At 44.9% G+C, this 27,255-nt stretch overlaps 1 protein-coding gene across 1 annotated transcript; it reads right to left on the bottom strand.

Moving 5' to 3' along the window:
* Nucleotides 1-4,269: 4,269 nt before the first annotated feature.
* tbc1d13 (TBC1 domain family, member 13) lies at nt 4,270-23,377 on the bottom strand. Its single transcript, XM_079257214.1, has 12 exons — nt 23,261-23,377; nt 17,388-17,461; nt 17,214-17,254; nt 16,721-16,782; nt 15,887-15,986; nt 14,560-14,642; nt 14,321-14,480; nt 12,086-12,296; nt 6,927-7,090; nt 5,146-5,306; nt 5,009-5,066; nt 4,270-4,924 (listed from the first exon to the last, which is right to left on the bottom strand). Exons 1-12 carry the CDS (start codon nt 23,281-23,283, stop codon nt 4,859-4,861), a joined length of 1,203 nt encoding a protein of 400 aa, XP_079113340.1. The 5' UTR covers nt 23,284-23,377; the 3' UTR covers nt 4,270-4,858.
* Nucleotides 23,378-27,255: the final 3,878 nt, after the last annotated feature.

Raw genomic sequence — 27,255 nt, 5'->3', positions numbered from 1 at the left:
TTTCCAGATGTCATCATTCCCTCCCAGTGGAACACCAACGACCAATCAGACGATGAAGCTGAGACGGGAAATACGATTGGCTGACTGTCAATCTGTCTGGAAACATCTGGAGGACAACTAGTATAACTAGTCAGCTTACCTAGCAGCACACCAGTAACGTCACTGGTTTAACTGGCCAGTAACATGACTGGTTCAACTGGCAACAGGTCAGTTAGCTGACTGGTTCAACTGGCAACAGGTCAGTTAGATGACTGGTTTAACTGGCTACAGGTCAGTTAGATGACTGGTTCAACTGGCAACAGGTCAGTTAGATGACTGGTTCAACTGGCAGCAGGTCAGTTAGATGACTGGTTTAACTGGCAACAGGTCAGTTAGATGACTGGTTTAACTGGCAACAGGTCAGTTAGATGACTGGTTTAACTGGCAGCAGGTCAGTTAGATGACTGGTTTAACTGGCAGCAGGTCAGTTAGATGACTGGTTCAACTGGCAACAGGTCAGTTAGATGACTGGTTTAACTGGCAACAGGTCAGTAACATGACTGGTTTAACTGGCAGCAGGTCAGTAACATGACTGGTTTAACTGGCAGCAGGTCAGTAACATGACTGGTTTAACTGGCAGCAGGTCAGTTATGTGACTGGTTTAACTGGCTACAGGTCAGTAACATGACTGGTTTAACTGGCAGCAGGTCAGTTAGATGACTGGTTCAACTGGCAGCAGGTCAGTTAGATGACTGGTTTAACTGGCAGCAGGTCAGTTAGATGACTGGTTTAACTGGCAGCAGGTCAGTTAGATGACTGGTTTAACTGGCAACAGGTCAGTTAGATGACTGGTTTAACTGGCAACAGGTCAGTTAGATGACTGGTTTAACTGGCAGCAGGTCAGTTAGATGACTGGTTTAACTGGCAGCAGGTCAGTTAGATGACTGGTTTAACTGGCTACAGGTCAGTTAGATGACTGGTTTAACTGGCAGCAGGTCAGTTAGATGACTGGTTTAACTGGCTACAGGTCAGTTAGATGACTGGTTTAACTGGCTACAGGTCAGTTAGATGACTGGTTTAACTGGCAGCAGGTCAGTTAGATGACTGGTTTAACTGGCTACAGGTCAGTTAGATGACTGGTTTAACTGGCTACAGGTCAGTTAGATGACTGGTTTAACTGGCAGCAGGTCAGTTAGATGACTGGTTTAACTGGCAGCAGGTCAGTAACATGACTGGTTTAACTGGCAGCAGACCAGTAACATGACTGGTTTAACTGGCAGCAGACCAGTAACATGACTGGTTTAACTGGCAGCAGACCAGTAACATGACTGGTTTAACTGGCAGCAGACCAGTAACATGACTGGTTTAACTGGCAGCAGACCAGTAACATGACTGAGTATGAAAGGAGCATTTCAGAGAGGCAGAGTCTCTTAGATGGAAAGATGGACAGAGCTTCACTAATTTAGACAAACTGGGTCTGAACATTGTGGAATAATTTCTGAAACCTGTGAAACTGATGACACAATGTTTAATTTCATCAACAGATGAAAGAATCAGGAGGAATCAGGAGGAATCTCTGTGTGTCGGGGACTAAGTTGAAGGTTAAGACTTGTTATCAGCAGACAGTTAAAAAGCAGAATCTCTGATGATAAAGTGATGCTACACAGTAGCAAACGTCACCCTCCAACGACGTTTTACAGATGCTTTGCTGCCATCAGATTAACTTTCCATTAAAATGCCCCGATTTCACCATCTGATATGTTTTATGTTCTACTGGGAATAAAATATGTGGTGATGACATTTACATATTTCTGTTTGTGGTTACATTTTAAACAATACTCTGACTTTTTTGGAAGTTATTTGTACAAAGACAGGATGACGGTGTTGGTGATCCGCACAGAACATCTGCTCATCAAAGTAAAGGCCTCACTTCTACCAGCCTTTAGGCTTTATCATAAAATAAGAACGTGGAGTTAAATAACTTGAAAGATGTTTATTCCTTCCAAAGAAAAAGACATTCCTGCTAAACATCATGTTAATCTCAAATATCCAGCCAAGTACGAGCTGACTTCATGCTAGCTGGCTGGTAGGCACACCAGGAGGAGTCTGGCAGCAGCTAGAGGACCAAATATAAGATATACACACCAAATAAAAATGATGTGAACAGTGGAAAGAGAACCAATAGTGTCATTCAGGTGCAACCTCCTGCGTTGGGGAGGGGGGGTAGTTTACCTGGACTCTGAGCATCTGAACTCAAACTGGAGGAATAACATGTGGAAACCCATCATCCTCTCTCAGTGATGAGCTTTGACAGAGCAGGGAACTAATGGATGGCGCCAGCACAGTCCGAGCTCAGGTCCAGTTCTAACGGACTCCTTCGTGGTCACAAGTTTCACAACGACCACATTCCTCCTGTTTTTACTGAAATCCAAGCAGTTCTGGTGGGAAAAGGTTGAAAAGGGAGGCTGGTGAAGCCGTGACATGGTCCTCCAGCTGGTCCAGCTTCCCCAGAGAACTTCCAACCTCTCGGGCTGACACAGTCTGGAACCAGAACCGCAGAGGAGGGGCAGAACCGACCACCGGACCACCATCATAGACCAGAAGGTCCAGCTGACACGGAAAGTCTAGATGTTCACCAGTCCCCTTCACCATCTGATGGCTCAGACCCTCTGGAAGAAAGAGGTCCACTAGACCTGGAGGGGTCCAGTAGACCCGGAGAGGTCCAGTAGACCCAGAGGGGTCCAGTAGACCTGGAGGGGTCCAGTAGACCTGGAGGGGTCCAGTAGACCCGGAGAGGTCCAGTAGACCCGGAGAGGTCCAGTAGACCCAGAGAGGTCTGGTGGACCCAGAGGTCAAGTAGACCCGGAGAGGTCCAGTAGAACCAGAGAGGTCTGGTGGACCCAGAGGTCAAGTAGACCCGGAGAGGTCCAGTAGAACCAGAGAGGTCTGGTGGACCCAGAGGTCAAGTAGACCCGGAGAGGTCCAGTAGAACCAGAGAGGTCTGGTGGACCCAGAGGTCAAGTAGACCCGGAGAGGTCCAGTAGACCCAGAGAGGTCCAGTAGACCCGGAGGGGTCCAGTAGACCCGGAGGGGTCCAGTAGACCCGGAGAGGTCCAGTAGACCCAGAGGGGTCCAGTAGACCCGGAGAGGTCCAGTAGAACCAGAGGGGTCCAGTAGACCCAGAGGGGTCCAGTAGACCCGGAGAGGTCCAGTAGACCCAGAGGGGTCCAGTAGACCCGGAGAGGTCCAGTAGAACCAGAGGGGTCCAGTAGACCCAGAGGGGTCCAGTAGACCCGGAGGGGTCCAGTAGAACCAGAGAGGTCCAGTAGAACCAGAGAGGTCTGGTGGACCCAGAGGTCAAGTAGACCCGGAGAGGTCCAGTAGACCCAGAGAGGTCCAGTAGACCCAGAGAGGTCTGGTGGACCCAGAGGTCAAGTAGACCCGGAGAGGTCCAGTAGAACCAGAGAGGTCTGGTGGACCCAGAGGTCAAGTAGACCCGGAGAGGTCCAGTAGAACCAGAGAGGTCTGGTGGACCCAGAGGTCAAGTAGACCCGGAGAGGTCCAGTAGAACCAGAGAGGTCTGGTGGACCCAGAGGTCAAGTAGACCCGGAGAGGTCCAGTAGAACCAGAGAGGTCTGGTGGACCCAGAGGTCAAGTAGACCCGGAGAGGTCCAGTAGACCCAGAGAGGTCCAGTAGACCCAGAGAGGTCCAGTAGAACCAGAGAGGTCCAGTAGACCCAGAGAGGTCCAGTAGACCCAGAGAGGTCCAGTAGAACCAGAGAGGTCCAGTAGACCTGGAGAGGTCCAGTAGACCCAGAGAGGTCTGTGTGGAGAGGTCCGGTTCTGGATCTACGACTTCTTCGTAGGATTGTTATTATTCCAGAAAACGAAGAGACTCCAAACTGGTTCCGTTTCAGAAGTAAAAACAGGAAAAACTGGAAGCTGTGGAACTTTTAAATGGTGGAGTTTCTAAGTTTTTCTCCGTTTCGTGTGAAAATCACGTCTCAGATTAACGTCCACGAAGATCTTCATCAGAACTTTTATCCTCAGTTTTCCTGTTTCTGCTGGACGGTGTGTAATAAAACATCCAATCAGAAAGCCCGATCCTGGGATGTTTCCTCCACGCCGCGGCGCTTTCAGCCCCCATGCTAAAGTTCATCTCCGCTGCACGCTGGCGGCGCTAAACATTAACACACCTCGCCACATTCCTCCGCTCAGCAAATCAACACCTTGTTAAAAACAAAAACTCTTTACGGTGGTGAACTGATGAGGATGTTTAATGAACCAGCTTACACACACACACACACACACACACACACACACACACACACACACACACACACACACACACACACACACACACACACACACACACACACACACACACACACACACACACACACACCGGCCACCTGGTGACCTGCGGCGACTCCTGATCCAACGCGGACGTTCATCACTTGGTACGTATTTAACCCGGAACACTGTCGGTGTTTGGACACCAGTAAACACATAAGGCAAACATGTCGGTTCAATTAAAAATGATCAACATGAAAAATAAAAATCATTTTCTCAGCTTCGCTTCTTATAAAACTGCAGAGAAGTTCCTGCTTCATGCTCCGCTGCACGGTCGAACTAAGGTTGGTAGTGTGGGGTTACTTCTCCCTGGAAACAAGGTTTTCCAGACCCGCCACGTCTCCATGGGAGAAACAGCTGCATGATAAAACGGTGCCTCGTCTCAGCAGTCCCCCGATGGCCAAACACACACACACACACACACACAGTTAAAACATAGTAAGCAGGCTTTTCCCTGCTAGGTCCGTCCACAACACCTCCCACCTACCGGAGCGAGCCGGGGCGGCCGTGGGAAAAGCGGATCAGGTTAGGAGTTATCCTGCAGCTCTTTGGCCTTGGTCAGTATGGTGTGGACATCTGAGATGGGGTAATCCTGCGAGGAGAACACAGCACAAATAGAGAGGCACTTCTGTGCAATATGAAGCTGTGAGGCTCTAACGTTCCTCTGAGGACCCACCTGCAGGAGCCTCATGTTCACCGTGAAGTCTCCCGCCAGCAAGTCGCTCCGGATCAGACTGCGGACAGAAAAAGCCAAGAAGATGACGAGCGAAAGGCAGAATCACACGCATCAGAGGAGCAGAGTGGGAGCCTCACGTGAGCATGGCGCAGCAGACCAGGATCAGGAAGTGGAAGCGGTCCTGGTCGGAGAACAGCGTGTCCCAGATGCGGATGACATCCGGCAGGAGGAACTCCTGGGATAACAAGAGGGTGAGCCAGCGGAATGTGAAGTACTGCGGCTTGATGTTCTGCTCTTCCTGCGAGGACAGAAACCAGGAGACCGCCTGAGACCACATGCAGCCGTCAGCTCCAACCATCAGCATCATCAGGCTCCGTCCAACGTTCTGGCCGAGAACGTCTGCTGGTTCCAGTCTCACTCACAACCAGTTCTTTAAGAAGTTCTGAAAACTGTATGGATAGTTACGGTCGAGGTGCATCCGGGAGGTTAACAACCCGGCGGCAGGATTCGGGGTGTGTCCTGGCAACAATCAGGCCATACGCCCACATATCCATATGTTCTATATGCCGTTTGTTCAGATTCCATCCAGTCCTGAGAGAAGAACACGTAGTCCGTAAAGTTACACCACTGCCGCATCACTCTGGTGCGGGCGTCGCCATAGCAACGGGTGGATCTACTGGTTCCGACCAGCTGCTTTTGACAGGTGAATGAGAGAAACTCACTGCAGCTTGACAGCGGTTGTTTCAGCAGAAACAACAGGAGGCCAACATGAAATAGTTCTTATACTCCAGCATATTGAGGTAGTTTTGTAAAATAAACAAACATTTGTTATTAAATGTTTACTGTGTGGTAGAGCTGCTCGATTATGGCAAAAATTATCATCACCATTATTTTGACTGAAACAACGTCGTGGTGTTCTAGACTCCATGTTGTGCATTATAACCGTCTAACACGCGGTTACGAGTTGTTTAATCCGCTTATACCACGGTCCCACACAGTAAATATTTTATAACAAATTTGTATTTCTTTTCTACAACATTTGCTGAAGTATACAAACTATTTTACGTTTTATACCAAACAACCGCTGTCAGGCTGCAGCGCGTTTCTCTCGTTCACCTGTTAAAAGACGGCTGATCTGAACCAGCTGGTTAACGCGTTGCTATGGCAACGCCCCGTAACGGAGGGATATTACAGTGTTTAACTGGCCGAACTATGTATAGGAAAATAATGCAGCCAGTTGTCAGTGACAATGGTATAAACTATGTTTAGGTGAACTTCCACAACCTACTGCAGTTATTCTACATGGACCTGCAGCCGGAGCCGACTGAGACTGGCCGCCTGGGAGTGCTTTAGGACGGGAGAGGCTCCCGCTGCTCCTTCCTTACAGTAACTGCAGAACAATATGTGTCTTCAAGTCAGTCGCCACAACACCAGAAAAGTCTCTAATAACTCCAGTAAAAGCTGCTAGATTTGTCACTTTTAACAAAAAAAGTCTCCAGATTTAGCGAGAAAGTCTCCAAGTTGGCAACAGTGTCTGAAAGAAAGCAAAGCGGCTGTGGGAGGAGTTTACAGCACAGCGCTGCAACGCCAGAGACGCTCGATTAGCAGCTGAAGACAGAGGAAACTGCAGAGAGGAAAATAATCACACCCTTTTAGTTTTATCATCGATGGAAACCCAGATCGTACTGAGATTAAAATCTGATTAATCTCCAGCCCGACTGTGTGGGACCATTTCAGCAGATTAAACACCTCCATGTGAAGTCATGGCTGAAGTCATGGTGTCTTATGGACGAAAAACAGGCAGACTAATAAACAGTAAAAAAGGTTTGAAGTTTTAATGTGAAACATTGAAGTGATCCATGTGAAGCCATGTGGCCGTTCCTCTGTGAACAGGAGGTCCAGGAAGCTGCAGTCTTACCAGCTTGACGTAGAGCTCCGGGTCTTTGTCTTTCAGCATGGAGTAAACGCTCTCCATCTTGTAAGTGATGCCGCACTGAGAGTCATCCAGGCTCTTGATGAAGTTGTCTCTGTTCTCCGACATCAGGTTGGTGAAACAGAAGAAGGTGTCGGCTTCGGCGTGCTCTGTACGGCAGAGTTACATCCCACATCATGTCACTTCAGCACCATGTTGGAAATCCACACAAAGCTCCAGCTGAACTGTTAGGTGTGTACAACAGTGTGTGTTTCCTTACAGTTAACTAACTAGGGCTGCAACTAATGATTATTTCAATAGTTGACTAATCTGTAAATCATTTTTTTCCATTAGTTGTGATTATTTCTGTCCCGCCCACCATCTGTGCTTCCAGTTGACGCAGCTCTATTCCAGGTTCCAGTATGTTTTAGCATACTGGACGTCGTCATGTTTCATACATCATATGAACGTCCCCCTGATTCCCAGTCAGTCCCAACATAATGTCCTTTAGTCAGTCCCAACATAATGTCCTTTAGTCAGTCCCAACATAATGTCCTTTAGTCAGTCCCAACATAATGTCCTTTAGTCAGTCCCAACATAATGTCTTTTAGTCAGTCCCAACATAATGTCCTTTAGTCAGTCCCAACATAATGTCCTTTAGTCAGTCCCAACATAATGTCCTTTAGTCAGTCCCAACATAATGTCCTTTAGTCAGTCCCAACATAATGTCCTTTAGTCAGTCCCAACATAATGTCCTTTAGTCAGTCCCAACATAATGTCCTTTAGTCAGTTCCAACATAATGTCCTTTAGTCAGTCCCAACATAATGTCCTTTAGTCAGTCCCAACATAATGTCCTTTAGTCAGTCCCAACATAATGTCCTTTAGTCAGTCCCAACATAATGTCCTTTAGTCAGTCCCAACATAATGTCCTTTAGTCAGTCCCAACATAATGTCCTTTAGTCAGTCCCAACATAATGTCCTTTAGTCAGTCCCAACATAATGTCCTTTAGTCAGTCCCAACATAATGTCCTTTAGTCAGTCCCAACATAATGTCCTTTAGTCAGTCCCAACACAATGTCCTTTAGTCAGTCCCAACATAATGTCCTTTAGTCAGTCCCAACATAATGTCCTTTAGTCAGTCCCAACATAATGTCCTTTAGTCAGTCCCAACATAATGTCCTTTAGTCAGTCCCAACATAATGTCCTTTAGTCAGTCCCAACATAATGTCCTTTAGTCAGTCCCAACATAATGTCCTTTAGTCAGTCCCAACATAATGTCCTTTAGTCAGTCCCAACATAATGTCCTTTAGTCAGTCCCAACACAATGTCCTTTAGTCAGTCCCAACATAATGTCCTTTAGTCAGTCCCAACACAATGTCCTTTAGTCAGTCCCAACATAATGTCCTTTAGTCAGTCCCAACATAATGTCCTTTAGTCAGTTCCAACATAATGTCCTTTAGTCAGTCCCAACATAATGTCCTTTAGTCAGTCCCAACATAATGTCCTTTAGTCAGTCCCAACATAATGTCCTTTAGTCAGTCCCAACATAATGTCCTTTAGTCAGTCCCAACATAATGTCCTTTAGTCAGTCCCAACATAATGTCCTTTAGTCAGTCCCAACATAATGTCCTTTAGTCAGTCCCAACATAATGTCCTTTAGTCAGTCCCAACATAATGTCCTTTAGTCAGTCCCAACATAATGTCCTTTAGTCAGTCCCAACATAATGTCCTTTAGTCAGTCCCAACATAATGTCCTTTAGTCAGTCCCAACATAATGTCCTTTAGTCAGTCCCAACATAATGTCCTTTAGTCAGTCCCAACATAATGTCCTTTAGTCAGTCCCAACATAATGTCCTTTAGTCAGTCCCAACATAATGTCCTTTAGTCAGTCCCAACATAATGTCCTTTAGTCAGTCCCAACATAATGTCCTTTAGTCAGTCCCAACATAATGTCCTTTAGTCAGTCCCAACATAATGTCTTTTAGTCAGTCCCAACATAATGTCCTTTAGTCAGTCCCAACATAATGTCCTTTAGTCAGTCCCAACATAATGTCTTTTAGTCAGTCCCAACATAATGTCCTTTAGTCAGTCCCAACACAATGTCCTTTAGTCAGTCCCAACATAATGTCCTTTAGTCAGTCCCAACATAATGTCCTTTAGTCAGTCCCAACATAATGTCCTTTAGTCAGTCCCAACATAATGTCCTTTAGTCAGTCCCAACATAATGTCCTTTAGTCAGTCCCAACATAATGTCCTTTAGTCAGTCCCAACATAATGTCCTTTAGTCAGTCCCAACATAATGTCCTTTAGTCAGTCCCAACATAATGTCCTTTAGTCAGTCCCAACATAATGTCTTTTAGTCAGTCCCAACATAATGTCCTTTAGTCAGTCCCAACATAATGTCCTTTAGTCAGTCCCAACATAATGTCTTTTAGTCAGTCCCAACATAATGTCCTTTAGTCAGTCCCAACATAATGTCCTTTAGTCAGTCCCAACATAATGTCCTTTAGTCAGTCCCAACATAATGTCCTTTAGTCAGTCCCAACATAATGTCCTTTAGTCAGTCCCAACATAATGTCCTTTAGTCAGTCCCAACATAATGTCCTTTAGTCAGTCCCAACATAATGTCCTTTAGTCAGTCCCAACATAATGTCCTTTAGTCAGTCCCAACATAATGTCCTTTAGTCAGTCCCAACATAATGTCCTTTAGTCAGTCCCAACATAATGTCCTTTAGTCAGTCCCAACATAATGTCCTTTAGTCAGTCCCAACATAATGTCCTTTAGTCAGTCCCAACATAATGTCCTTTAGTCAGTCCCAACATAATGTCTTTTAGTCAGTCCCAACATAATGTCCTTTAGTCAGTCCCAACATAATGTCTTTTAGTCAGTCCCAACATAATGTCCTTTAGTCAGTCCCAACATAATGTCCTTTAGTCAGTCCCAACATAATGTCCTTTAGTCAGTCCCAACATAATGTCTTTTAGTCAGTCCCAACACAATGTCCTTTAGTCAGTCCCAACATAATGTCCTTTAGTCAGTCCCAACATAATGTCCTTTAGTCAGTCCCAACATAATGTCCTTTAGTCAGTCCCAACATAATGTCCTTTAGTCAGTCCCAACATAATGTCCTTTAGTCAGTCCCAACATAATGTCCTTTAGTCAGTCCCAACATAATGTCTTTTAGTCAGTCCCAACATAATGTCCTTTAGTCAGTCCCAACATAATGTCCTTTAGTCAGTCCCAACATAATGTCTTTTAGTCAGTCCCAACATAATGTCCTTTAGTCAGTCCCAACATAATGTCCTTTAGTCAGTCCCAACATAATGTCCTTTAGTCAGTCCCAACATAATGTCCTTTAGTCAGTCCCAACATAATGTCCTTTAGTCAGTCCCAACATAATGTCCTTTAGTCAGTCCCAACATAATGTCCTTTAGTCAGTCCCAACATAATGTCCTTTAGTCAGTCCCAACATAATGTCCTTTAGTCAGTCCCAACATAATGTCCTTTAGTCAGTCCCAACATAATGTCCTTTAGTCAGTCCCAACATAATGTCCTTTAGTCAGTCCCAACATAATGTCCTTTAGTCAGTCCCAACATAATGTCCTTTAGTCAGTCCCAACATAATGTCCTTTAGTCAGTCCCAAAATAATGTCCTTTAGTCAGTCCCAACATAATGTCCTTTAGTCAGTCCCAACATAATGTCCTTTAGTCAGTCCCAACATAATGTCCTTTAGTCAGTCCCAACATAATGTCCTTTAGTCAGTCCCAACATAATGTCCTTTCGGAAGTTAAAAGAACGACTCCTGAACCAGCTGAATATTAAATTTAAGCTTAACAGCTCACTACTAATTTATTATGAAACATCCAAACTTAGCTATAGTGTCATTTCCAAGCTGGACAGGATTTGCCTCAAAAGGAAAATGTCGTGGAAATGTTTAGATTTTCATATATTTCATAGTCCTAGCATATATTTATTTCTGATTCTGGCTTTGTGGGCTTTCTGAAAAGGTCATGATGAACTTAGGAACTTAAGCTTCGTTACACAGTGTCTGCTTATTCCCCTTTACAGACATAGCAATGTGTAGATCTGACATGTCTGCATTCAGACATCTGATTAGTTAGAACACTCTCTTCCTCGAAGAGGGTTACAGCTAACAACAGATATTTCTTGTTTGGAATAACAGATTCAGGCCAGACAAGTGACACCCTTATGCGAGGGTAAAAGGACGGTTCAGCCCAGGACTCGGGTAGAGCATTCCAGACTTCTGCCCGTCGGACCTTTGGACCGTCTCTCCAAACTGCAATTTGTATTATTCTGTACTTTATTTTCTGTTAAACAGACTTTGTAATCTTTTTCACTTCAGAAGCAGACTCCTCGTCATCGACAGACTGTTTGCCACAACAAAAAGAAATAAAAAAAATATTTTAACATATTAGATTTTGTAGAATTGCGTTGAAATGATTATTTACATCTTTAAAAAAAAAAACCTGTTTTGTAGGTAAACAAGGGCCAAAATCCTTTAAAACATTCCTGAATCCAAACGGTGATCCAGATCACCACCAAGATTAAATCCCTTCTTCCTTTTCCAACAACTTCTGAACATTTCATGAAAATCTATCCATAACTTTCTGAGTTATCTTGAACACAAACAGATAAACGGCAGTAAAAACAGAAGCTCTTTGGCAGAGGTAACAGCAGCACATCGCTACTCGCTAATGCTAACTTTAGCTAAGGCTAACTTTGCCATCCAGAACGCTGGAAACCATGACTCCGGCTGCTTTCCTTCCAGATGCTCATGCATGACTGTTGTGCTGCCGTGGTACGCCGACTCTGCGCGGCAGACGACACGTTTCACCTGTTTGACTCTTTGTTTAGCCTGAAATATCCCCAAACTTTGGAAATAAATTGCGCTGCCATCAGTTTCTTCTTCGTTGAAGAGACGCTGCACAACATGACGATACTGCCCCCAACGCTTCCTGTGGTGCTTTGTGTCATTCGCTTGGTGTTTAGAGTTCTGATACTGACTGAAAAGCCGTGGTTGGTAAACAGGGTTAAGTTGCCTGGCGCAGCGTTTTATTAGCAAAGCGTTACGGACGTTTATAATGCAACACAACGACAATGAAATTTTGTCAAATGACAAATCGTTGAGACTTATAACAGACCTTTCCACTGGCTGTTGGGGTCTGTGGCAAACGTGTAGTAGATTGGCCCGACGATCTCATTCATGCCTTGTACGTAAGCAATCCCAGGGTTGAGTTTGGCGTAGATGAAGAGGATCCGCTCCACCACCTCCCAGTGAGCCTCGCTGCCGTTGGGCAGCACCTCGTATTCATTAGATGGATACAGGTTCAGAGACTTTCCAGGAGAACTCACCTGGGAGAAGAAGAAGAAAAGCATGAAACTGTGATTCATTCACAAACATGGAAACAAGATGACATGGAGAAACAAAACGGATGAGTCACACCACACATCTGCTTCCTAAAGTCACCTGGCCTGATGTTCAGCAGGTATACAGAGGTTTAGACTCGTCCTAGATCTAACCCAGACTCTAATCCATGCTGTTAAATAGTCCTAGACTCAGCAGGGTCCAGAATAAGTTAGACTGCTTTACTGGAAGACGATCCGAGCTGCTGCAGGATTTAAAAAAGCTGCCGGGATGCAGGTTTAACCTCGGATCGACGCTCTACTGACGCACGTATCTGGAGATGGAACAAGTCCTTTTCAGTCGCTCGTACTCCAACTCAAACCAAGAAGATAAACATCAAGTCGGGACTCAGACAGACCTGGTGAAAGTTAGCAACGACCCCCTCAGGCAACCAGCTCCCGTCTGTACTGTGAATACCACACCAGATGTCTCCGTTACCTGGGTTGGTCCAGCCAGACATTCAGATCTGGTTAAGGAGTACTACGAGCTGGCTATCAGATGGAGTCTGCAGCCTCTGACCAATGGAGGACATGTAGAAACCCTGCAGAGCAGCTACTTCACCAGGGAGGAGCAGACATTCACAAATACGGAGAATTAAACGCATCGTCCAGACCAAAGCAACACCCTGGAAGGAACACTGGTAGAACATAGACGGCTCTGTTAATGTGTAAGTTTGTGACATTATACTGACTGAACTGATCACTCTGATCACTCCGTTCCACGTGATGAAGGTCCAAATGTTCCAGGCAGCTTCCTCACTTCCTTTCCTCTACATTTTCCATTCAGGTCTTTTGTCTGGGAACATTAATTCCTCGCCGGCATGAGTCGTCGTGTTGCATGACTTCACGAGTCGTCGTGTTGCATGACTTCACGAGTCGTCGTGTTGCATGACTTCACGAGTCGTCGTGTTGCATGACTTCACGAGTCGTTGTGTTGCATGACTTGCTGGTTCTGAATGTGTGTGTCATGACGTGACGTTTCATGTGTTTTTCTCAGTTTTGGTTTCCTATCTTCCCTGTTTGGTTCATTAAGTTCACCTGGTCTCGTTTAGTTCTTTCACTACACCTGGGTCTTGTCTGCTTTCCCAGTATTTATAGCGCTTGCTTACAGTTGTTTGCTGGTTCGTTTTGTCACTTCCCGCATCAAGTCTTTTGGAATAAACATTTAGATTCAGCATTCCTGCCTCCACTCCTGCATTTGGGTCCACACCTCCACCATCCCTCCTGACAGTCCGAGAATTATTATTCAGATCATTATTTCAGATGTGAACCAAGCGGAGCTGCTTTATATGAACAGTTCCTGTTAGAGGTGTGTTGAAAAGATTGATTCAGCAATTCTGAATCCTAAAGATCGACCCGTGAGTCGAAAGATCAATTTTCCTCGGTGACCTTTAACCTTTTTACCGCATTATTGAATTTACACATGCGTGTGACGACTTTAAAACAGTGAACATGGCGTCAGGCACTAGCACTGTTAGCCAAGCTCCGGCTTTGAAAACACCCGAAATGTTTAAGGCTGATTTCTAGAAACATTTCAGACTCAGGAAAGGACAAACAAAAAGACAAACTCGATTTGCAAGACATGTCAAGCGGAGGGGAAGTTTTGTGGAAATATGACAAACCTGATGAACCACATCACCAAGATCTCATGTCTAAGCGTCCATCGGGCCACAACTCAAGCAAACTTTACAGACAATTCTGCACGTTCTCTCATAATAACTGCAGCGATTGCGGGCGTCATTTGCAAAGATCTGTGCCCATATTCCTTAGTTTTCAATGATGGGATACAGGCAGCTAATGAAAGTGGCGGAACTGCACAACGTTCTGCTTTCTAACAACATTCTCCAGACTTGTTAGGAAGACTTCTACACCGTGCATGTGTTATGTGTGTGGTCAAGAAAATCCAACCTGTTTAACTCAACAGGGAGCCGACGACCACCCTGTCCCGACCGGGCCAGGTAAAGGTGACTTACGTTGGTGACTCCGCTGCGGTTTCGGTTCACAGTTTGCGCTTTCAGGGTTGTTTGTTCAACTCGTCGTCGCAGCGTCTCATATTCATTCTGAGGGTCCAAGATCAGCTGGCAAGGATATTCTGTCGGCCGCTGGAAGAAGGCCATGTCTGGGTACAGCCGCCTAAAAACAACAACATGTCAGCCGTCAGATGTGTTGGAAGCTTTCCATCTGAACACACAGATCCAGTGTGAAGTCCTACCTCACATCTTTATCAATCTGAAGCAAAATCTCATTATCTTTGAAGTAGGTGTTCCACCGGCTGTCTGGGTTTGGATTTAAAGGCTGTAAACACACAAACAAAAGTCAATATTTCCCGTCCTCCTTCATGACAGCAGGGAAAATTAAACAATTTCAGACATTTTGAACAAAAATCAGTCAGAAACCAATAGAACTGCTGCATTAATGGGAATCAAACAAGTATTGGCTGAGTCTATGCAACACTGGATGTCGGATTAATCAATCGATCAGACTTTATCTGTACTGAACTTCGTTTTACAGAAATAAAACCAGAAAAAGCCATAAAATGTCTCGGTTTCCACCCAGAGACCATCGGACTGGCTTGAAGTAAAACTGAGATACAGATGAGGTAAATTTAACAGGGTGATATTAGATGTCAGTTTCATTGTTTCCTGCTCCAACACACGATTCACATGAGTAAGTCATTACTGTGCAGCATGTCATAAGATGTTGGATCCAGCGTGTCATGAGACTGGAATAAAAAAACATGCTGCATTGTGACGTACAGAAGTCATTTTCCTTCTGTTACACATTCATCTAAACAGTTCATATCTGCCTCGCGGCGCCCCGCGTCTGCCTCGCGGCGCCCCGCGTCTGCCTCGCGGCGCCCCGCGTCTGCCTCGCGGCACCCCGCGTCTGCCGCATGGCACTGCGCGGGGCATCAGGAACTGTTTCCATGCTTGACACCACATTTCCAGTGTTTTCTGGTGTCATCAGCCTCCATTCAGTTCACTAGGTATGTCAATCGTATTCCTTTTATTATAATAAGTATGTGTCCTGATGCTCAGCATCATCAGTGTCTTCATCTCCCTGCAGAAACTGAAGCCAGGAAGAAATCTAGATTCTTACTATATTGATCTAAATGGAAGGGATTAGGTTAAATCAGCTGTGACACCATCTCATATCGGTCTCTGCATTCTGAATCGGACCCTAATCCCGTTGCACAAAGTGATATAACTAAGACACTGAGTCATTATCTACTGAATACGTTGTATCCTGATCAAACTATGAAGTCAGTTTGTGAGGAAGTGCTGCATGGATTCTTTACAGCGGGATGGCTGCTCAGACTCTGCTCTAATGTCCAGCTCTAACCAGTCCCCTCCATCTATGATCTGTAATCTGAGAGAAAAATTGGATGTTTTTGAAGAAAAGCTGTTTTACACCGCTCTGAATGTGGGAGTGTAGCTTAGTTTTTTTTGTTTGTTTTTTTTTTTTTAATCAGATCCGCGGCGTTTAGTGGGTTCAGTCTGATTTCAGTTCCGGGCTGCAGCAAAGCGGAGAAGACTTACATGATCCTCCATCGTCACATCTTCTCTGGAAAGACCCAGGTTGGCTTTGGCGATGCCTGGCTGGATGATCATCTCTTTTAGGAACTGGGAATACCCCTCCCTGTAAAAAAAAATAAAATAAAAAAATCACAGAAATATGATTATTCCTAATTATTATTACATATTAACCTCATTAGTTACAGAAATAACTACAGTAATCTCATGCATTATTGGCTGGATTAGTTGGATTTTAAGATAAAATCCATCCAGGAAGTGTTCAGGGTTTCTTCTGTTAGGTTTCATTTCAGCAGATTCTACTGAACTCTACAACACTGGAAAGTTTAATAAGGTACTTTAGTTGAATGAATCTGATTTTTTCAGATCCATTTAAAAAAAAAAAAAACTGCTTTGTAATGAAAAAATAAAAGCTGAATTAACAAATCCTTGTGCTGCTTTTTAAGTATTTATTTAAACTTTTATGTTTTTTCAAGTTTTAATGACTCGTTTATTGTCTCATTGTAAAAATCTTTGTATTAAACATGCTGTGTAAACAAAACAGAGTAAATGTGGAAGCAGATTTTCATATTTTCTATATAAGATGGTTTCTATCATGGTTAACAGGTGAAGAAAACACAAACATCTGGAGGATAAACCGGCTCTTTTTACTTCACATTATGACTCTGTACGTTTGGTTCCAGTGAATGAGCTTCTCCCACTGCTGGTGTGATCCTGAATGATGAGCTAACGACATCAGCTGAAGCTAAGTGATAGCACCTGATTCAGCTGCTCGGTCACACCACAGAAACAAAAGAAGCTTCAGACCTCAGAGCCGGCTAGTCATGTGCGTCTGCTCACCTCTGCTTTTTCAGAAAAGACTCCCATAACGTCTGATCCAGAGGAAGGTAGTTCAGGAGAATCTGGAAAAAAACCACAAGGTCAGGAGGACAGAAAAAGTCTTCCATAATCACATTCATCATCACATGCAGATCCATGTTGGACCATGCAGGCGCTGTCCAAGTTAAAAGCATGTATCCTGCGAAGAAGATCTCAGCTGTAAGAAGCAGCAGCAGCTCCGACAGCCAGCCTCTTTCTGGTCTTAACTCAGTTTAGAACAGAACATCTCAGACCCACAAATGTTTGTGTCACCTGAGGGTCATCCAGAACCAGCTTAAGGACGTAAAATCTGTTATATTTACATTTTCTTTGAAGGAAACTTTAGCAGATTTTCACATCTCTCCATCAGGCATTATTACAGCTGAACGGCAGCGTTGTGTGGATGCAGCTCACTGAGCTCAGAAAACGCTGACAGGACCCGACAACAAGCCTCACAGGAGGGAGCGAAACCTACCTTCCAGCAAAGTGCCCGTATGCCTCCCTCAAATGGGATTCCTGGTAAATAAAGCAAAGCAAAATCTGGATAAATATTAAAGCTTCATGTGGACGATACGAGGATATAAGAGCAGGGGGGTTGTGTGTGTGTGTGTGTGGGGGGGGGGGGGGGGGGGGGGGGGGGGGGGTTTACCATTGAAGCACAGCTCTCTCAGGGTCTTCAGGTTTATGGTTTCTTCACTCAGGGCTACTTTGAACTCTTGTATTCTGACATGAGATAAAACAACGATTAGAGAAGTCTGAGCGGTCCATACGAGACGTCGTCTCTGTGTGTCGTCAGTATGATGAAACACACACACACACACACACACACACACACACACACACACACACACACAGATACTTGAAACCATCAAGATTATTCAACCTGAAAGGGACGTCGCTGGATACCATGAGAATAAACACACGTGTTTTTATTCCTGCAGGTTTTAGTGATTAAAGTGGGTCACATGACCGTCTCTGGCGAGTTTCAGACATGAACAGATTTATGTGGAGAGAAGATCTAGGCGGGGTTGCAGGTTCCTCATGCTCTCACCACATCCTCCACATCTGTACAGCTGTGTCCCACCTCTAAACTGGGACCAGTTCGCCACCAGCCTGTGTGGGAAGGCGAGCGAGCGATGGATGTGCTGGTGTCGTATCCGGACCTGCAGCTGGGAAGACGATGGACCGTCAGCGGTTCCCATTTTAAACCTTTCAACTCGGAGACGGTACCAGTCTGTCTCCCACTGGACTCCACTCACAGAGACCCACTGTTGTCACAGAGCCAGAACCATCCCCAGCACAGAGCCAGAACCATCCCCAGCACAGAGCCAGAACCATCCCCAGCACAGAGCCAGAACCATCCCCAGCACAGAGCCAGAACCATCCCCAACACAGAGCCAGAACCATCCCCAACACAGAGCCAGAACCATCCCCAGCACAGAGCCAGAACCATCCCCAACACAGAGCCAGAACCATCCCCAGCACAGAGCCAGAACCATCCCCAGCACAGAGCCAGAACCATCCCCAGCACAGAGCCAGAACCATCCCCAACACAGAGCCAGAACCATCCCCAGCACAGAGCCAGAACCATCCCCAGCACAGAGCCAGAACCATCCCCAACACAGAGCCAGAACCATCCCCAGCACAGAGCCAGAACCATCCCCAGCACAGAGCCAGAACCATCCCCAACACAGAGCCAGAACCATCCCCAGCACAGAGCCAGAACCATCCCCAGCACAGAGCCAGAACCATCCCAAGGCACAGAGCCAGAACCATCCCCAACACAGTGCCAGAACCATCCCCAGCACAGAGCCAGAACCATCCCCAACACAGAGCCAGAACCATCCCCAGCACAGAGCCAGAACCATCCCCAGCACAGAGCCAGAACCATCCCCAGCACAGAGCCAGAACCATCCCCAGCACAGAGCCAGAACCATCCCCAGCACAGAGCCAGAACCATCCCCAGCACAGAGCCAGAACCATCCCCAGCACAGAGCCAGAACCATCCCCAACACAGAACCAAAACCATCATCCCACACAGAACCAGAACCATCCCCAGCACAGAGCCAGAACCATCCCCAGCACAGAGCCAGAACCATCCCCAGCACAGAGCCAGAACCATCCCCAGCACAGAGCCAGAACCATCCCCAGCACAGAGCCAGAACCATCCCCAACACAGAACCAAAACCATCATCCCACACAGAACCAGAACCATCCCCAGCACAGAGCCAGAACCATCCCCAGCACAGAGCCAGAACCATCCCCAGCACAGAGCCAGAACCACCCCCAGCACAGAGCCAGAACCATCCCCAGCACAGAGCCAGAACCATCCCCAGCACAGAGCCAGAACCATCCCCAGCACAGAGCCAGAACCATCCCCAACACAGAGCCAGAACCATCCCCAGCACAGAGCCAGAACCATCCCCAACACAGAACCAGAACCATCCCCAACACAGAACCAAAACCATCATCCCACACAGAACCAGAACCATCCCCAGCACAGAGCCAGAACCATCCCAAGGCACAGAGCCAGAACCATCCCCAGCACAGAGCCAGAACCATCCCCAACACAGAGCCAGAACCATCCCCAACACAGAACCAGAACCATCCCCAACACAGAGCCAGAACCATCCCCAACACAGAGCCAGAACCATCCCCAACACAGAGCCAGAACCATCCCCAACACAGAACCAGAACCATCCCCAGCACATAGCCAGAACCACCCCCAGCACAGAGCCAGAACCATCCCCAACACAGAGCCAGAACCATCCCCAACACAGAGCCAGAACCATCCCCAACACAGAGCCAGAACCATCCCCAACACAGAGCCAGAACCATCCCCAACACAGAGCCAGAACCATCCCCAACACAGAACCAGAACCATCCCCAACACAGAAACAGAACCATCCCAGGCACGGAGACAGAACCATCCCCAACACAGAACCAGAACCAGAGCCAGAGCCATCCACCACACAGAACCAGAACCAGAGCCATCCCCCACACAGAGCCATTGTCAGCACAGAACCAGAATCACTCCCAACACAGACCCAGAACCAGACATCCTCAGCACAGAACCAGAACCAGTTTGTGGATTAGCTTGACCAGTCTCTTGCAGTGTGACTATGGTTCTGCTGCGAAGCGGATCAAACCTGAGAGAAGTTCTGCAACGTGTTGCTTCAGATTTAGAAGGATTTCTGTCTGCTCGGTTCTGATGGTTCTGTTCGGTTCTGATGGTTCTGTGTTTGTTTCCTTTATCCAGTTTCATGTTGGGCCTGCGGTCCAGCTGAGCTTCCTGTTTTCCTCCACCAGCTCTTCTCGCAGGACGTAAACAGCATTTTGTTTACTCTTCTCCTGAAGTCAACAATCCTTTCTCTTGTTTTGTTTTCATGCAAGACGACGGACATTTCCACGGCAGCTCAGGTCCAGATTCTGGAGATATGGATCCCCACTGGTTCTGGATCAGTCATCGTCTGTGGCTGAACCTCAGAACCAGAGTAAACACCAGCAGGAGTTTGGGAACATTTTGGCCTACAGACCCTAACTCTCCATCCCACCAGTTCTAACTGGTTTTAGACCAGGATGTTTAACAACACCAGCTGGGTTTATTAAAGATGAGAAATAATCCACCATTTGCTGACTTATTGTGCTAAGTCTATTGTTCATGGAGAGTGTTTACATAAGCCTGATTGGTAAAGCATGTCTAAACACTTTAAACTGTAAGAATGACCCTTCAGTTTCATCAAAAATCATAATAAAATTAAATCTGTAGTCATGGCTCCTTTATTTTCTAAGTAAAACCAATAACAGTTTAAAATTCTTGTATAGTTTATAAATAAATAAATATGGCTGTGTACTGGACAATGGTTGTTCAAAGGGGAAAGTCTGGTTTTTATCATATGACACTCTGCTTAAAATCATTTTCAGTCGATTCAAAGTTCAATGTATTGATTATTTTATCAAAAAGGTGCTGACGACAGTGTGATCTGGCTCATTAGAACTGTATGAAAATACTGTGCCAGCAAGAGTGGTTTTTAACTGGGGGAAATGGGATTTGTCAGGAGGTTTTCTGGATAAAAACACACTGTTGTGGTTTCTAACTGGGAGAAATGGGATTTGTCAGGAGGTTTTCTGGATAAAAACATGCCATCATGGTTTCTAACTGGGAGAAATGGGATTTGTCAGGAGGTTTTCTGGAAGAAAACATGCTGTCATGGTTTCTAACTGGGAGAAATGGGATTTGTCAGGAGGTTTTCTGGATAAAAACATGCCATCATGCTTTCTAACTGGGAGAAATGGGATTTGTCAGGAGGTTTTCTGGATAAAAACATGCCGTCATGGTTTCTAACTGGGAGAAATGGGATTTGTCAGGAGGTTTTCTGGATAAAAACATGCCATCATGGTTTCTAACTGGGAGAAATGGGATTTGTCAGGAGGTTTTCTGGATAAAAACATGCCGTCATGGTTTCTAACTGGGAGAAATGGGATTTGTCAGGAGGTTTTCTGGATAAAAACATGCCGTCATGGTTTCTAACTGGGAGAAATGGGATTTGTCAGGAGGTTTTCTGGATAAAAACATGCCATCATGGTTTCTAACTGGGAGAAATGGGATTTGTCAGGAGGTTTTCTGGATAAAAACATGCCATCATGGTTTCTAACTGGGAGAAATGGGATTTGTCAGGAGGTTTTCTGGATAAAAACATGCCGTCATGGTTTCTAACTGGGAGAAATGGGATTTGTCAGGAGGTTTTCTGGATAAAAACATGCCGTCATGGTTTCTAACTGGGAGAAATGGGATTTGTCAGGAGGTTTTCTGGATAAAAACATGCCGTCATGGTTTCTAACTGGGAGAAATGGGATTTGTCAGGAGGTTTTCTGGATAAAAACATGCCATCATGGTTTCTAACTGGGAGAAATGGGATTTGTCAGGAGGTTTTCTGGATAAAAACATGCCATCATGGTTTCTAACTGGGAGAAATGGGATTTGTCAGGAGGTTTTCTGGATAAAAACATGCCGTCATGGTTTCTAACTGGGAGAAATGGGATTTGTCAGGAGGTTTTCTGGATAAAAACATGCCGTCATGGTTTCTAACTGGGAGAAATGGGATTTGTCAGGAGGTTTTCTGGAAGAAAACATGCTGTCATGGTTTCTAACTGGGAGAAATGGGATTTGTCAGGAGGTTTTCTGGATAAAAACATGCCGTCATGGCTTCTAACTGGGAGAAATGGGATTTGTCAGGAGGTTTTCTGGATTAAAAACATGCCGTCATGGCTTCTAACTGGGAGAAATGGGATTTGTCAGGAGGTTTTCTGGATAAAAACATGCCATCATGGTTTCTAACTGGGAGAAATGGGATTTGTCAGGAGGTTTTCTGGATAAAAACATGCTGTCATGGTTTCTAACTGGGAGAAATGGGATTTGTCAGGAGGTTTTCTGGATAAAAACATGCTGTCATGGTTTCTAACTGGGAGAAATGGGATTTGTCAGGAGGTTTTCTGGATAAAAACATGCCATCATGGTTTCTAACTGGGAGAAATGGGATTTGTCAGGAGGTTTTCTGGATAAAAACATGCCGTCATGGTTTCTAACTGGGAGAAATGGGATTTGTCAGGAGGTTTTCTGGATAAAAACATGCCGTCATGGTTTCTAACTGGGAGAAATGGGATTTGTCAGGAGGTTTTCTGGATAAAAACATGCCATCATGGTTTCTAACTGGGAGAAATGGGATTTGTCAGGAGGTTTTCTGGATAAAAACATGCCGTCATGGTTTCTAACTGGGAGAAATGGGATTTGTCAGGAGGTTTTCTGGATAAAAACATGCCGTCATGGTTTCTAACTGGGAGAAATGGGATTTGTCAGGAGGTTTTCTGGATAAAAACATGCTGTCATGGTTTCTAACTGGGAGAAATGGGATTTGTCAGGAGGTTTTCTGGATAAAAACATGCCATCATGCTTTCTAACTGGGAGAAATGGGATTTGTCAGGAGGTTTTCTGGATAAAAACATGCTGTCATGGTTTCTAACTGGGAGAAATGGGATTTGTCAGGTTTTCTGGATAAAAACATGCCATCATGGTTTCTAACTGGGAGAAATGGGATTTGTCAGGAGGTTTTCTGGATAAAAACATGCTGTCATGGTTTCTAACTGGGAGAAATGGGATTTGTCAGGAGGTTTTCTGGATAAAAACACACTCCAGCAGCAGGATCCAGGCTAACTGTTAGCCACTTGGAGGATGTCAGCTGATCTGCTAACAGGGACTTATTGTAGCTCCTTACATAATGTAATTGACTAAACTATAGTTTAGAAAACGCCCCTACCTGCCTAGTATCCTAACATAAAATGTACCATTTTGCCTTTAAGTAAAGCAAGAAGCATTTAGGACTCGTTTAAGTGTCGCCTAAAAGCCAAACTTAGCTTGTGTTCAGTTAGCTGCTGCTAGCTGAAAGATGCTAGTTTCGGTTAAGATGCTAGCTGGTCATACTTTTCACCTGTCTGCATGAGACAAAAGACAGCCACATGTCTCACCTGTTCCTGTATGCTGTAGACATGTCTGGACAGGCGACGTTGTTGTCCTTCCACTGTCTCCAAAAAGGGATGAATTGTTTGTGAGAGGGAAGTCCTCCTGTCACTTCCGTCTTCACAGCTGAGCCGTGAGCAGAGGAGACACTCCTGGACACTCCGGGCTGATCTGGAGTCCACCTGCAGGTCTCTGCTTCACAGAATCATGCACACCACTCCTGTTTCCCAGTCACAACCCTTTTAGCACAACCTTCCTTTCCTGGTGATAGCAACAAAACATTAATTATCTGCAGAATTGTTATAGATGTGAAGTCAATCATCTATTTTTTCCAAGAAAATAAATAGAATAAGCAGCTAAAACAAGTGGCTGCTGCTTTGGTTTGAAACATTTTTGTCATTTAGTACAGTAAATGCTTCTGTTGAAGGTGTCAGAGCTCCTGTCAGCCACTGGGGAGCAGTAAAGCTTCACATTTCTGCCATGTTGGCCAGAGTATTGAGTTTATCAACACAGCACAAACTGCTTCACAGAGACATTAAACATTAAAACATAAAAAGCATATTTTTATATTTAAAACAAATGGCAAAGGAATAGGTAGTATCATTCGATGAAACTAATAAAAAATGACCAAGTTTAACAAGAAAAGAGAAAAAACAGCTTAAAAGAAACCGTTGATGTGGACTTTTAAATAACTGAACTGCAGCAGAGAACAGGAGGGTCTTCTACTGGAAGTTTCAGCTGATCTGAGGCTTTCTGGGAGTTTTTCTAGACATGTAGAGCATAGAAGCTGAATGCAGATTCTCCAGGACTGGTTCTGACCCTGGCAACTGATAAAAGACCAGATTCCGATGACCTGAGTGGGTTGATCCTGGATGGGGAAGTCTTGGATGTATTTTGGTCCTGAATCATTCAGATCTTTATAGACCAGAGAGTGAACTTTAAAGTCCATCCTCAGACGGACAGCCAGCCAGTGTAAAGACCTCAGAACTCGACTGATATGGTCCAAATCTGGGTCTTAGTGAGGACTGGATCAGCAGAGTTCAGAATAAACTGCAGTCACCTGAAGACCCTAAACACATTGCTACAGTATTCAATCTGACTAAACAGGAAAGCCTGGACTAGTTTTTCTGGTTCTGCTGTGACATCTTTTATCCTTCATACCAGCTTAAAGTGAAAGTAAGATGATTTTGTTATTCTCTTGATGTTGTTTTCTGAGTCCATCATTACACCCAGACGTCTGGCTTGGTTGGTGTGTTTTAGCTCTGAGTCGATTGCTAAAGCCAAATTCTGGTCTGGTTGGTGGCTTTTAGGTCTGAATCCATCACTAGATCCAGATTCCTGGCCTGGTTGGAGGTTTTTAGGTCTGAGTCGATTGCTAAAGCCAAATTCTGGTCTGGTTGGTGGCTTTTAGGTCTGAGTCCATCACTAGAGCTAGATTTCTGGCCTGGTTGGTGGCTTTTAGGTCTGAGTCCATCACTAGAGCCAAATTTCTGTCCTGGTTGGTGGTTTTTAGGTCTTAGTCCATCACAAGAGCCAGATTTCTGTCCTGGTTGGTGGTTTTTAGGTCTTAGTCCATCACTAAAGCCAAATTTCTGGTCTGGTTGGAGGTTTTTAGGTCTTAGTCCATCACTAGAGCCAGATTCCTGGCCTGGTTGGAGGTTTTTAGGTCTGAGTCGATTGCTAAAGCCAAATTCTGGTCTGGTTGGTGGCTTTTAGGTCTGAGTCCATCACTAGAGCAAGATTTCTGGCCTGGTTGGTGGCTTTTAGGTCTGAGTCCATCACTAGAGCCAGATTTCTGGCCTGGTTGGTGGCTTTTAGGTCTGAGTCCATCACTAGAGCTAGAATTCTCGCCTGGTTGGTGGCTTTTAGGTCTTAGTCCATCACTAGAGCCAGATTCCTGGCCTGGTTGGTGGCTTTTAGGTCTAAGTCCATCACTAGAGCTAGAATTCTTGCCTGGTTGGTGGCTTTTAGGTCTTAGTCCATCACTAGAGCCAGATTTCTGGTCCGGTTGTTGGTTTTTAGATCTAAGTCCATCACTAGAGCAAGATTTCTGGCCTGGTTGGAGGCTTTAAGGTCTGAGTCCATCACTAGAGCTAGATTTCTGGCCTGGTTGGTGGTTTTAGGTCTGAGTCCATCGCTAGAGCCAGATTCCTGGTCTGGTTGGTGATTTTCAGGTGTACAGTTTTGTTTTTGTTTAGCTGAAGAAAGTCAATCCAGTCAATCTCTTCAATGCATTTACCAAGATCCTGCTTAGCGCCTCAGCCTCCCAGTGACATTGTTATATAAACATGTGTGTCATCTGCGTAACTATAGTAACTAATGACCTGTGCCAGTGGGAGCATGTAGAAGTTGAACAGAAGAGGCTCCAGGATGGAGACCTTGGGAACTCCACATGTAATTCTTGTCTGCTAAGATGTAAAGTTACCTATTGACACAACGTACTTCTTGTTCTCAGAGTATGTTTTGAACCACTTTAGTAAAGTGTCAAAGAGGTCCAACTAGCTCTCCAGTTGTTGGAGTAATATATCATGGTCAACAGTATCAAATGCAGCACTGAGGTCCCAGTAAAACAAAGATATTTTTTTATCATCTGTGGTTAAACATATGTCATTAATACCTCTGGTCAGAGCAGGATCGGTGCTGTGGTGCTGTCTGGAAGACATCTAGTAGAGCTGAACTTGCTTATGTAAGTTGCTTTGGAAAAAAGCGTCTGCTGAATGACTGTAAAATAGAATAGAATAGAATAGAATAGAATAGAATAGAATATATCGATAGAGCATCGTCATTGCCAAACATGGGTCGGGTATACAATTGTCAGATTGCAGGTCCAGCAATGTAGGAGGCAAATGAACTCAATATGTCCATCTGTCCATCTTCGTCATGCAGACACGGAGGAGCTTGTACATTTTCATTTGCGACTGCTTATATGTGGGCAGTTTATAAAATAGACATGGTAGAATTAAAACATTTACTCAGGACAATAAAAGCAAGCAACACAGATAATAAGAATAACTCTTAAATAAATGGTAAATGGACTTGTACTTCTATAGCGCTTTTCTAGTCATACAGACCACTCAAAGCGCTTTACACTACTTGTCACATTCACCCATTCACACACACACTCATTCAACACACTCATACCCTGATAGGCACATCGGGGGGCAGTTTGGGGTTCAGTGTCTTGCCCTAGGACACTTTGGCATTTCAGGGGAAGCCTGGAATTGATCCCTCAACTTACCTGTTGAAGGACAACTGCTCTTCCTCCTGAGCTACAGCCGCCCGGTTTAAATACAGACAAAAGCCATACTTGTACCATTCACAAAAAGAGGTGAGGTCATGGAGGTTTATTGTCAGCTCCGGAGTGTCCGGAGTGCAGCATAACTTAAAGTCCTATTCAAGTCTAATGCTGAAAACTCCTGTCTCATTTTATATCACAATATATATTGCAGGGTTAGAAAAAATCCTGTTAGTTTTTTCTATATCGTGCAGCCCTACATCATAGCTGTTGTTTTGTGTTATAAAATTATTTAGTTGATGGAAAATGGCTTTTTCATTGACTCTTAACAATGGAAGCTTCTGACGTTCTCTTTTTTCATGTTTCACCAGTGTGGAATTTCCCCATGGAGACTTTTTCCTTCCACAGACAACCTTCACATGAAATAGAGCAAAAGCCTCCATAACATCTGACATTTCATCATTAAAACTAGTTACAAGTTCACTGACTGAACCCTCTGACAGTGCAAGTTAACAAAGACCTGGTTAAACATCTCTCTTGTGTTTCCAGTGACTTACTGGTGACCTCCACTGAAACGTGTGTGAACAGGGATCATATTCTCAGAAAATGCAGTCCTGATCAGACAGATTACACACAGAAACTTTGGAAATGTCCAAACCCTTCAAGATCATCAAATTTAGATTGTGAAAGTTCTGTTATACAGGTACATCGCAGAAAAATAGATTATAAAAAAGTTCAATATTTTTTATCACTTATTTCAGAATGTGA

The sequence above is a fragment of the Telmatherina bonti genome (genome assembly GCF_933228915.1).
Source record: "Telmatherina bonti genome assembly, chromosome: 17".
Taxonomy (NCBI): Eukaryota; Metazoa; Chordata; class Actinopteri; order Atheriniformes; family Telmatherinidae; genus Telmatherina; species Telmatherina bonti.
This window is presented reverse-complemented; position numbering and strand designations above follow the sequence as displayed.